This window comes from Oncorhynchus gorbuscha, linkage group LG14 (assembly GCF_021184085.1).
Source record: "Oncorhynchus gorbuscha isolate QuinsamMale2020 ecotype Even-year linkage group LG14, OgorEven_v1.0, whole genome shotgun sequence".
Taxonomy (NCBI): Eukaryota; Metazoa; Chordata; class Actinopteri; order Salmoniformes; family Salmonidae; genus Oncorhynchus; species Oncorhynchus gorbuscha.
In genome coordinates this window covers 26,881,641-26,895,417 of record NC_060186.1, presented here as the reverse complement: position 1 = coordinate 26,895,417, position 13,777 = coordinate 26,881,641, and the positions used below count along the sequence as shown (strand labels likewise).

The 13,777-nt window shown below is 42.9% G+C and overlaps 1 protein-coding gene across 2 annotated transcripts in view; it reads right to left on the bottom strand.

The window, feature by feature from the left end:
• LOC123994841 (chemokine-like protein TAFA-5) overlaps positions 1-13,777 on the bottom strand; it is a 199,678-nt gene that overhangs the window by 114,455 nt on the left and 71,446 nt on the right. Inside the window, exon 1 of one of the 2 annotated variants that reach the window (XM_046297887.1) lies at positions 12,995-13,191. The exons of the other annotated variant lie outside the window; for it this stretch is intronic. Coding sequence (XP_046153843.1) covers positions 12,995-13,085 — 91 coding nt within the window. The 5' untranslated portion in view covers positions 13,086-13,191. Of the gene's footprint in view, positions 1-12,994; positions 13,192-13,777 lie in introns of those variants that run through there. 2 annotated transcript variants of the gene reach the window in all.

The following is a 13,777-nucleotide window of genomic DNA, read 5'->3' as shown; positions in this document are numbered from 1 at the left end:
TCGCAGTTGATTACTATGTCAGGTGAAGCACATATCTTTCTAATAGCGGAGAACGGGGCCAATTAAGTTGATCACTGTGTTGTGATTTTGGCGGTTCAGTTGCATGACTAACATCTACATCACCCCGCCTGACCGTCATCCAGACACACATAATAAAATGACCAGGTCGATGAGTGAGTACTTCAAGTAGACAGTCACGATTACTTTTCCCATACGCCTTTACAGAAAAACTCTTTTCCTCCATTGTCTTTGGGTCAGGACGAAATTGTTCTCAGCATTCAATCTATTCAAGTCGTGCCAAGCTAAGGGAATGTGGCGTCCAATGTTTTAGGATATTCATTGTGTCATTTCTTTTAATTCGTTTTTCAATTGAAAATAAAGAGCCGGCGATCATTGACGGAAGCGGGAGGAGGAGGAGGAGAGACATGGAGGAGAAGGAGCCTGTTTGGCTTCAAGTCAGCCGCAGAAAATAAGGATCTTTATGAAATTGCTTCAGACACAATCGGACACGCAAGACAAAGACTGTGGTTGGCCTTGTTAAAATCGATGTCTCCATTATTCCGAGGAAAAGAAACATGCAATTCATTCCAGTGAAGCGTGGATTGTGTTTTTACCCTGTTAGACAGAAGGTAATGTTCTACAAACAATCTAATCCCATGTAAACTAACATGTCCATTATAGTGCAATCAACAGTGGTACTTTGAGTAGCCTTTGATATACGTAATCTCTACTTTGTAATACAACGCAACCGAAAAGAATGAGCACCCCCTCCTCCCACTCCCTGACAGTCGATTAGACAAACGGCCCTCCAAGTCTCTAACCTCTGGGCGGCTCCCTCCGTCTTTACCACGGTGCGTGTGTGTGTGTGTGTGTGTGTGTGTGTGTGTGTGTGTGTGTGTGTGTGTGTGTGTGTGTGTGTGTGTGTGTGTGTGTGTGTGTGTGTGTGTGTGTGTGTGTGTGTGTGTGTGTGTGTGTGTGTGTGTGTGTGTGTGTGGAGTGCATGCATGTGTCTATCTCTCTCTCTCTCCATTGTTGTGGGCTTTACTGAGACCCTAGTTGCCACTAAACACTGATCTATGGTCTATGTGTTCAGGTGCATTTTACCCCTATTGGTTCAGGTTATGTTGAAGATGTGCTGAAGGACATGCTGCCACTACAGTAGATCTGTACCTAAATGCTACTTGTCATTGAAGCAGATAGACAGACAATAACAGGGGTGGAGAGAGTGGTCACTTAGTTCTGGGGCCTTTAAAATCAAATGAATGCTATTCACTGGGGACAAACTAGGGAAGGAGCGCAAAACAAAGACCACTTTTCTGATAAAACCCTAACCTTAACCTTATGCCTAACCCTATAACTCCACAGGGAGCTTTCATTAGCTATTTTCTAACACTGGAAATGTACTGTCCTCAGGGCACCGACAAAACTGCAATCAATCAAACCCTAAGTATATATGGTGCAACAGATGGGCAGGTTTCAAATACTGTATCCCCGTATACCGGGGCATTTGGAAATAGCCATGGATTCGTTTTTCAATACCGTCAAAACATTTTTTTTTCAATACATTTGAATATTTGTAGCTACTTTTTAAGTTAATATCTGCAATCAACTTGTGCAATACGTTAGGAGGTAAAGCCGACTGCGTTCTTCCTTTCACCTCTCACATTACATTATGAAGTTAACTGCAGTTCCCCAGAACAGTTGAGCAATTCAGGTGTTTGTTTGTAAATAGCACAGCTAGTCAGCCAAGTACTGTAAGTGGATGAATAAATATGAGGACGGGGGTTTCTTTAAGTGTTAGCTCTCTGCCATGTTTGAGAAGTCAAAGTGTTTGGACGAGTTATCTGTACAGCTGCCACTGCTATCTTCATGTCCTTGTGTTTTGTTCTCCTTTCTGTCCTCGGACACTCAGTCTGCTCCTCCCCCATCTTCTCCGAGCAGAGCAGGCAGGCATGTTGCCCTAGCAACTCCAGACTCCACACAGACACAGCGTGTACACATACTGCTCCAGAGACAGTTCTGTTCTTCATTCAGACAAGCATGCTTGAAAACTTTGTTTGTTTGCACAATGTCTCTCATTCACATTAGCTTGTAAATGTCCTAGCTCACCAAAAATGATATTCGAGCTGGATTGTCTGTCTTGGCAATTAGGTTATTTTTGTTTGTGGTCATTAGTATATTTAGTTAGCAACCTCTATGAAAATGCACCAGTATATATGGTAATTTTGTTAGCATTCTGCTCATTGGGCTTTTCTTGCTTTTTTAGCACCCCCTTGTGTACTAAGATGGTAATGCTGTATCCCATGAGAGACGGAATGTATGATGATATAAAAATCTGTATTTCGTCCAACCCGTGCCAAAACCAGGGCTATTTAATCTGATTTGTGACTAGATTTTTTTTAAACACACAACAAATCTGTATTTTCAATTATATTTGATTCATACGACCTGATTTTTCACTAATTCAATCGGTTATTGTTGTATTCTTAAATTTGTGAATTACAGTATATTCCAACCCCTTTCAGATAATTCTATTCAACTGCTAATCCTTGATGTAAGGAACCCCTCACCTATACAGCATAGTTGGTGAGGTAACAAAAAGAGTTGGGGAGGTGACAAAAGAGGGATTTCCGCATACAGTACAATAGCCATGAGCCCTTATTTGCGTCTGTGTAGTGTGTAGTGTGTGTGTCTGCCTGTGTGTGTTCTGTGTGGGAGTATTTCTGGCACGCTAAACAAATGTACAGTGCCTTGCAAAAGTATTCATCCCGCTTGAAGTTTTTCTTATTTTGTTGTATGACAACCTGTAATTTAATTTAATTTTTATTTGGATTACATGTCATGGACATACACAAAATAGACCAAATTGGTAAAGTGAAATTTAAAAAATCAAAACCTAAAAACTGGTACGTGCATGTGTATTCACCACCTTTGCTATGAAGCCCCTAAATAAGATCTGGTGCAACCAATTACCTTCAGAAGTTACATTTTAGTTATAGTCCACCTGTATGCAATCTAAGTGTCACATGATCTGTCAAATTATCTTAGTTCATATACACCCGTTCTGAAAGGCCCCAGACTCTAAAACACCATCAAGCAAGGGGCACCACCAAGCAAGCAGCACCATGAAGAGCAAGGAGCTCTCCAAACAGGTCAGGGACAAAGTTGTGGAGAAGTATAGATCAAAGTTGGGTTACAAAAAAAATATCCAAAACTTTGAACATCTCACGGAGCACTATTAAATCCATTAATAGTGCACCAAAACTCACGGACCAGGTAAGGGGGGTATTCATCAGAGAGGCAACAAAGAGACCAAAGATAACCCTGAAGGAGCTGCAAAGCTCCACAGCGGAGATTGGAGTATCTGTCCATAGGACCACTTTAAGACATACAATCCACAGAGCTGGGCTTTACGGAAGAGTGGCCAGAAAAAGCCATTGCTTACAGAAAACAATAAGCAAACACATTTGATGTTTGCCAAAAGGCATGTGGGAGACTCCCCAAACATATGGAAGAAGGTACTCTGGTAAGATTGAGCATTTTGGCCATCAAGGAAAATGCTGTCTCTGGCACAAACCCAACACTTCTCATCACCCCAAGAACACCATCCCCACAGTGAAGCATGGTTGTGGCAACATCATGCTGTGGGGATGTGTTTCATTGGCAGGGACCCGAGAAACTGGTCAGATTTGAAGGAATGATGGATGCTGCTAAATACAGGGAAATTCTTGAGGGAAACCTGTTTCAGTCTTCCAGAGATTTGAGACTGGGATGGAGGTTCACCTTCCAGCAGGGCAATGACTGCTAAAGCAACACTCAAGTGGTTTAAGGGGAAACGTTTAAATGTCTTGGAATGACCTAGTCAAAGCCCAGACCTCAATCCAATTGAGAATCTGTGGTATGACTTAAAGATTGCTGTACACCAGCGGAACCTATCCAACTTGATGGATCTGGAGCAGTTTTGCCTTGAAGAATGGTCAACAATCCCAGGGGCTAGATGTGCCAAGCTTATAGAGACATACCACAAGAGACTTGCAGCTGTAATTGCTGCAAAAGGTGGCTCTACAAAATATTGACTTTGGGAGGGTGAATAGTTATGCACGTTCAAGTTCTGTTTTTTTTGTCTTATTCCTTGTTTGTTTCACAATAAAAAATATTTTGAAACTTCAAAGTGGTAGGTATGTTGTGTAAATCAAATGGTACAACCCCCCAAAAATCTATTTTAATTGCAGTTTGTAAGGCAAAATATTGTGAATACTTTCGCACCCCACTTTATTATCTTTGTCACTTCAGCCTGAAGGGATGCAATGCTCAAGGGCAAAACAAACAAAACTATCCTTTTCTTTCTGCAGGTTTAAGCATCTTTGTGAGGAAAAGCAACATTAATGAATGTGCCTGCCATCTGTACATGCTGTACATGTAAGTCACACTACTATGCCACGGTAATTACACTATAACGTTTACCAGCACTTTCACCATAATTATGCAATATGGGTATCACAAAGACAAACAAACACACCAGAGGATCACACTTCTTTCACATAGACCAGTGGTTCTTAACCTTGCTGGAGGTACTGAACCCCACCAGTTTCATATGCCCATTCACCGAACCCTTCTTAATTGGAAAAATAAAATATGATTTTTTTTCAAATTCAAAACATAGGTATATATTTTACTGGTGCACAAAATGAACCGTGCATCAACATCATTGTGTTCAAAGAACAAAATCATCAAAACATGATTTTCACACAAAAACAAAAATAATAATAATAATAATAATGAATATTTACTGCAAATCAGTGTGACTTCTGCTGTTGCCTTTCAAAGACCAGTTCAGAAATGCGCGGCTTCACCTTGGCAAGTGCCACTCTCATGTCATTTTCGCAACAAAGTCTGTTCCTTTTCTTCGTTTTTATGTCCAGCATCCTCGAAAAGGATTGCTCGCAAAGATATGTTGTAACAAATGGTATGAAAATCTCCAGAGCTTTCTTAGCAATATCAGGATACGTTACCATTTGTTGACACCAAAATGTTGAAAGCGTTGTTGTTCTGAAGAGTTGCTGTTGAACCTGGCTCTGCTGAATTTCAATGATTTCATTGAGGTATTCATCATTGACATCTGTTGTCTCAACACTAAACGTGAACGGCTGTCTCACCCATGCTGGATATGACTCTCTTGTAGGGAAGTATCCATCGAGAGACTGCAAGCTCATCTAAGTGTGTGGCAATTTGGGTACAGAAATGTCTCTGATTCCAGATACATCTTCGATCTTACTTACACAGTCGTCCAGCAGGGGAAAGTTTGCGAAGTTATCGTTCTCTGTTCGTCGTTTCCATAACGGTAGTGGTTTTTTGAAAAGCCTTCAGGTTTTCCTCCGCTTCGATGATGTTGACTCCACCGCCCTGCATCTTTTGATTGAGATTATTGAGAGCTGCGAAGATATCAGCCATGTACGCTAAAATGAGAATGAACTCAGAATTTTTGTAGCAATCTGCATGACAATGTTGGTGCTCTTGCAAAAACAGGGCTAATTCCACACGCACGGCAAAAACACGATTCAGCACCTGTCCCCGGGATAACCACCGAACGTTAGAATGGTACAGAAGTACCTCGAATTCAGAGCCCATTTCTTTACACAGCTCACTGAAGATGCGGTGCCTCAGAGCACTAGTTCGCACATAGTTCACACATTCCACTACAATTTTTAATACTTCTGCCAGTTCTGGAGGCAAGGTTTTTGTTGCCAATGCATGCCTGTGCAGAATACAATGCGTAACAATGATGTGTGGTGCATCGGCTTTCACTAGCGCACCTAAAACAGACTTTCTTCCCAGCATGACTGGAGCTCTGTCCAAACAAACTACAGAAACCATATCCCACAAAAGATTGTTGTCTTTGAAGAAGTCATCCACCAGTTTCTTCACATTGGCTGCCTTAGTTGTTGTTGTAAGAGGCTTACAAAATAAAAAATCTTCCTTTATCACATCGTCTTTCACATAGTGCACGAATACAGCAAGCTGGCTTGGATTGGAAACGTCTGTGGTCTCGTCGAGTTGAAGGCTGAATTTTGCCGGGCTTGAAATCAGATCTGCAACTACTTGAGCCAAGATGTCTTTGCTCATGTCCTCTATTCTGTCGCTGATGGTGTCATTTGAAAGAGGAATTTGGGATAACTTAACTTCAGCCTCTTTTCCCAGCATGATATTCGCCATCTTCAACACAGCTGGTTTTATAAGTGTTTCTCAACTTTATACGATGCTGTGAGGATCAGTTTGTTGATAGGTACAAAGCCGAGAACAGGCAGAGTAGCCTTTTCATCGAATCTGGCTCTCTTCACCTTGAATTCAGCGAGCGTTGCGTTCTTGTATTTTCCATCTCCATGCAGCTTAAGGAAGTGTTCTCTTAGTTTTACCGGTGCTAGACTAGAATTGCTCAACTTGGCATTGCAAATCATGCAGTTAGGATGCTGACTCCCATCACGTTCCGTTATACATGTGAATCCATATTGTACATATTCGTCCGACCACTTTCTTTTTTTGCTCGACATAGTAAGTATGATTAAGAAAGTCGACTACTGAGCGCACCAAATTCCCTGCAGCACAGATAGGCCAAGCGATGTAGTGTGATCACTTGCAGCCAATGATGGCCAAGCGGGGCGTGTCATCACGAATCATAGGAGTCCGATGTGTGTCTTGACCTCCGCCGAACCCCTGAGACTGACTCACCGAACCCCTGGGGTTCGATTGAACCCAGGTTAAGAACCACTGACATAGACACTATAATGCTACATGTCAACTTTTATGTCAAACTGTTCTCTCTGACACCATTCCATAACACCACATGTCAAACCGTGAGAGATCAATTAAATCAACTGGTCTGGCACAGAGAGATGTGACAGTTGGGAGGAAGGCAATATAGGTGTCTTATTATTGAACTCCCAATGGAGAGGTTCCCCTTTCGACTGTCATTCTAGGCTTCCTCTTCATTTCTGAGTCGTAGCCTGCCTAAATGACTACAGACCATGGCACTCACATCCGTAGCCATGAAGTGCTTTGAAAGACTGGTAATGGCTCACATCAACACCATTATCCCAGAAACCCTAGACCCACTCCAATTTGCATACCGCCCAAACAGATCCACAGATGATGCAATCTCTATTGCACTCCACACTGCCCTTTCCCACCTGGACAAAAGGAACACCTATGTGAGAATGCTATTCATTGACTACAGCTCATCGTTCAACAATCATAGTACCCTCAAAGCTCATCACTAAGGTCAGGAACCTGGGACTAAACACTTCCCTCTGCAACTGGATCCTGGACTTCCTGACGGGCCGCCCCCAGGTGGTGAGGGTAGGTAGCAACACATCTGACACGCTGATCCTCAACGCTGGAGCTCCCCAGGGGTGCGTGCTCAGTCCCCTCCTCTACACCCTGTTCACCCACGACTGCATGGCCAGGCACGACTCCAACACCATCATTAAGTTTGCTGACGACACAACAGTGATCACCGACAACGACGAGACAGCCTATAGGGAGGAGGTCAGAGACCTGGCCGGGTGGTGCCAGAATAACAATCTATCCGTCAACGTAACCAAGACTAAGGAGATGATTGTAGACTACAGGAAAAGGAGCACCGAGCACGTCCCCATTCTCATTCAGGGGGCTGTAGTGAAGCAGGTTGAGAGCTTCAAATTCCTTGGTATCCACATGAAGAACAAACTAGACTGGTCCAAACACACCAAGACAGCCGTGAAGAGGGCACGACAAAGCCTATTCCCCTCAGGAGAGATTTGGCATGAGTCCTGAGATACTCAAAAGGTTCTACAACTGCAACATCGAGAGCATCCTGACCGGTTGCATCACTGCCTGGTACGGCAATTGCTCGGCCTCCGACAGCAAGGCACTTCAGAGGGTAGTGCGTACGGCCCAGTACATCACTGGGGCAAAGCTGCCTGCCATCCAGGACCTCTACACCAGGCGGTGTCAGAGGAAGGCCCTGAAAATTGTCAAAGACCCCAGCCACCCCAGTCATAGACTGTTCTCTCTACTACCGCATGGCAAGCGGTACCGGAGTGCCAAGTCTAGAACAAAACGGCTTCTCAACAGTTTTTTACCCCCAAGCCATAAGACTCCTGAACAGGTAACCAAATGGTTACCCGGACTATATGCATTGTGTGCCTCCTCCAAACCCCTCTTTTAACACTGCTGCCACTCTCTGTTTATCTTATATGCATAGTCACTTTAACTATACATTCATGTATATACTACCTCAATTGGCCCGACCAACCAGTGCTCCCGCACATTGGCTAACCGGGCTATCTGCATTGTGTCCCACCACCCGCCAACCCCTCTTTTTAAGCTACTGCTACTCTCTGTTCATCAGATATGCATAGTCACTTTAACCATACCCACATGTACATACTACCTCAATAAGCCTGACTAACCGGTGTCTGTATATAGCCTTGCTACTCTTATTTTCAAATGTCTTTTTACTGTTGTTTATTTCTTTACTTACCCACACACACACACACACACACAGACACACACACACACACACACACACACACACACACACACACACACACACACACACACACACACACACACACACACACACACACACACACACACACACACACACACACACACACACACACACACACACACACACACACACACACACACACACATACTTTTTTTCTCTGCACTATTGGTTAGAGCCTGTAAGTCAGCATTTCACTGTAATGTCTACACCTGTTGTATTCGGCGCACATGACAAATAGACTTGACTGATTTGATTTGTATTGGTGGTCTGTAACAAATGTCTTGGTGAAATGTATGTATTGATTTTTGAGCTGAAGCACCACTTAAGTTAACTTGTCAGTCAAATGAGCTAAATGAGAGACATGTTAAATCAGTCCAAAATGCTCCAAATAAACAGTGTACAGAGTCAGTGACTTTATGGGTTAAATTAAGGATTATCTAGTCATTGTCATTGTCAAAGGTGAGCCACTGCATAGGATTATAATAATTTGTCATTCTAAATCCTCCATCTCCTCATCCCGCAACTCATGAGGCCAGCAGCATACCACCCTGCATCCCACCGCTAACTTGCATCTGAAGCTAAGCAGGGTTGGTTCCGGTCGGTCCTTGGATGGTGGAAGTCCTGATAGGACCAGATGCTGCTGGAAGTGGTGGTGGAGGGCCAGTAGGAGGCACTCTTTCCTCTGGTCTAAAACAATATCCCAATGCCCCAGGGGACGGGGTGTAGGTTCCTGTCTTTTGGATGGGACGTTAAACGGGTGTTCTGACTCTCTGTGGTCACGAAAGATCCCATGGCACTTATCATAAGAGCAGGGGTGTTAACCCTGGTGTCCTGGCTAAATCCCCAATCTGGCCCTCATACCATCATATCCACCTAATCATCCCCATCCCCGGCTCTCACTCATCCCCCCTCCTCTCACTTCTAACTATTCCCCCATGTTGTTGCTGTAAATGAGAATTTGTTCTCAGTCAATATACCTGGTAAAATAAGGGATAAATAAAAAAAAGTAGATGCTGTGTCATATTATGCAAGATGCAACAACCTCTCTCCTGCCTGTTCAAAATTCCAGCAAAGCAATGATGCATGCCTACCTAAGATACCTTCTCCTGACACCCTGCTGCTATCTGAAAACCTGCAGAAGGAGTGTCATTTGTTTCCTTGTATTTAAAATTGAAATGTCAGGGTACTGCCAATATATTTCATGAGATATATTATTCCTCATGTCCTCTGACTACACTGAATTCGGAAAGTATTCAGACCCCTTTACTTTAATCGTTTTTTCCCTTCAGAAATCTACACAGAATACCCCATAATGACAAAACATGGGTAGCGTCGCTGCACAGCTATTTTCAGGTCTCTCCAGAGATGTTCGATCGGGTTCAAATCTGGTTCAAGTCAGAGCTCTGGCTGGGCCAGGCAAGGACATTCAGAGACTTGTCCTTAATTAAGCATCTCCTGCGTTGTCTTGGCTGTGTGCATAGGGCCGTTGTCCAGTTGGAAGGTGAACCTTCGCCACAGTCTGAGGTCCTGAGCACTCTGGAGCAGGTTTTCATCAAGGATAACTCTGTACTTTGCTCCATTCATCTTTCCCTTGATCCTGACTAGTCTCCCAGTCCTTACCACTGAAAACCATCCCAGCAGCATGATGCTGCCACCGCCATGCTTCACATTAGGGATGGTGTCAGGTTTCTTACAGATGTGACGTTTGGCATTCAGAACAAAGAGTTCAATCTTGGTTTCATCAGACCAGAGAATCTTGTTTCTTGTGGTCTGAGAGTCCATTGGGTGCCTTTTGGCAAACTCTAAGCGGTCTGTCATGTGCATTTTACTGAGTAGTGGCTTCCGTCTGGCCACTCTAGTATAAAGGCCTGATTGTTGGAGGGCTGCAGAGATGGTTAATCAATTTCAGAATAAGGCCGTAATGTAATAAAAGGGGGAAGTGGGAAGGGGTCTGAATACTTTCCAAATGCAGTGTATATAGAGTCCTGCCTGCCTGTATAAGTTAGATATCTATCATGCTGGGGAAGCTACATAATAGCACTTATTTATTTCATTTGCAAAACTATTTCATTTTTGGGTTGGGTAACATTCAATGCAAACAGATGTGGAAATATTTAATTTTTGACAGAGAACATTACAAAGGATTGTGCTACTAGCAACTGTATGAGCAAAATCATATTGCACTACTTACCATAGGTGCCTTTTTATTATTCTGGCCCCAATAGACTGTCATTAATGCAGTTCTTATGAATTCATTATATCAGCAGCGTGTATTTTACTCTGTAGCCTAGTGTGCATTTTGACCTTGGCTATTCCAACAGCACAAACTGAACATGGTCCCAGCTTCCTTTGTATGCCTCTTCCTGCTTCCCTGCGTAGATTTCAATAAAAATAAATACCTCCCACAATAGACTTCCAATTCCAAACCTCTGATATAATAAAGCAAAAAACATGATCAAAAATAACCAAAGACTGCAAGACATAAAATACATGTTTGCTAGACATAAAATACACGTTTGTTAACCGATTTGTTATTTTTTGTGCTGTGGAAAGGAATGTAATGATATCCACAAAATGCTATTGAACGTGGACAAATATAGCCTTGGTCACGATCACAAACTCATTGACCGGGAAGGATAAGATCTTTTGCATTTGTGCATCCACTGCCATTCCGGAAGAATACCACAGCCTATGATAGGCTGCCTATAACATTCCCATTGCGGGAGAATACCATGGCCCTGGCCTATCACACGCCACATGGAGTTCAGTTGGGTGGATGTGGATTATTTGAGCTGTAGTCAGATCTCAGAGCCCCGACAGCCCCTTTTAGCACTGTAGGCACAAGACTAACAGGAAAGGCCACTTGGCACGCATACATTTCTCTTTCCACCATGTGGCACAGAGATGCCGTGGAGAGGGAGTCCATTTGCCACCAGTTGACCTGCCTTTCTACTGACAGTGAGGAGAGGAGCCTGGCCGAGTTGTAACCTAATGACCCTGCTGCCTGCCACACACACACCCACACACACACAAAGAGTGCCGCTAGCCTCACGCCAGACATGAGAGAAAAGGCATGGCAGTTTGTGCATAGAATGTCTATTCAAAGCTTTAAATATAATAAATATATGCCATTTAGCAGACGCTTTTATCCAAAGCAACTTACAGTCATGTGTGCATAGATTCTACGTATGGGTGGTCCCGGGAATCGAACCCACTACCCTGGCGTTACAAGCGCCATGCTCTACCAACTGAGCTACAGAAGGACCATTACCCATGTGAAATCTATTGATATTTTAGGTTAAACTACATTACCAGAGGTCTTTCATACCACCTTAAGTATGTCTGAATACACTGCAATCACATTAGGTTTCCTACTTTGAGGATGCATTTAATGAGTTACAATACAATCATATAGGTTATCTACAGTACTTCAAGCTGCAACAGATTGTGACAGCTTGAAAAGGTGGTGGCTGTATAAAAATTGTTTGAAAAATAAAATCAATAAAACAATTGGAAAATGTGTCCTAATGAAAACCAATTAATTGTCTTAAAAAGCAGTAAAAAAAAGTCTCATTTTTACATTTAAAAATTACATTAAGGCAGGCCAAAATAAAAACCATATAGCGATACAGCAAGGCAGAGGGCAACACTAAGGTTTGTAGCTCGAGCTTCACCATAAGGGGAATGAATGTTTAGCAAAGGTTGGATCATATCCAGTGGTCAAGCACGAGGCGTGACAACAAGAATAACAGTGGCCAAGCACGAGGCGTGACAACAAGAATAACAGCGGCCAATAGGAGGAGATAATAAGGGTTTGTTCTCAGCCGTACCTTAAAGCTAAGACTATAGTGCCATCTATTGAAGACCTCAACTATAAATCACACCATCTATTGAAACGGGATACTACCCACCCATATATTAACGTTATATACAGTATCAATGTATTTATCTTCAATTTTTTTGTGGGGGTAAATGACCACAAAATAAATAAATAAATATATATATATATATATATATATATATATATATATATATATATATATATATATATATATATATATATATATATATATATATATATATATATATATATATAATTTGAACAATTGGATAGGTCTATAACTTGTTGACGTTAACCAATAGGAAAGCATTGCTGGTGACACTCAGACCATTGAATTGTTCACGTTCATCAAATAGATAGATATTCATATTATCGAATCAATTGTATTTTTTGGCTTGGGGTCAAATCCAGCAGGTTTGCGCCGTGGCAAAGTTGATTAAGCACGAGAGCCAAAGACGCCTCCTGCACGAAGCTCTTTTGTCGGGCTATGAGACTTGACATAATACATCATGAAAGACAGTACAGACAGGCGACATGAAAACAGAGCTATGTAATATGACAACGCCATTATATAATGGTCTGAAAGCAGTCACATAAACAATTACCTTCTTTGAGCAAGCGTGAGTGGATGAGAAGAATAACAAAACAACAGATTGCCGCTCCGGCTAAAGCCCAGGCAACTCTGAGAAGCTGCATCCTGGCTGGTGAGTGGCGACGACTTAATTCAAACACCCGAGGAGATAAGTCAGAAGTCTTCAGAGACACACACAGCCTTCTATTCTGCTCCCATCCAGCGCAATGCTACTCACCCCCCCCCCACCCTCCACCCCCCCAAAAAAGAAAAAGAAGAAAAAATAGGCTGTTTTGTGAAAAACATAAAATATATCCCCCTTTAGTTCGCTTCGGAAATAGCTAGGACGAATACAAAATACTAGTCAGTCGGTCAGGTGAAGGGGAAACATAGAGGATCCCGCCCGTGGAAAAGGACTCAGTGCTGGGTCAAAATTTAAGTGTGGGGTGCCTCCGTATGAAGCGGGGCTGTTAAACCCCCATCGTTTGAAGTGCTGGCATTCCCACTACCACTTCACCCCCTCGTCCGTGACTCGGTCACGGCAGGCTCACAAGCAGCTTTCTCTTCGCTCCCTCTCTCGGACTGCTGCGCGGGGATACGGTAATTCGGTGCGCTGATCACCACTCTTCTCCAGTAAATGTTCCACACAACTCCGGCGCAGGAATAGACTCAGAAGCTGGCAGCACCACCATGTCGCTATGCAGTAAGAGCTATATTTCCGTTTAGTTTCAGTCAGATAGCACGCAGATAGCACAGGGATAGCTCACAATCTGTGGATACCTCTCGTCTTAGTTGATCTACATGTAGATCATGAAAG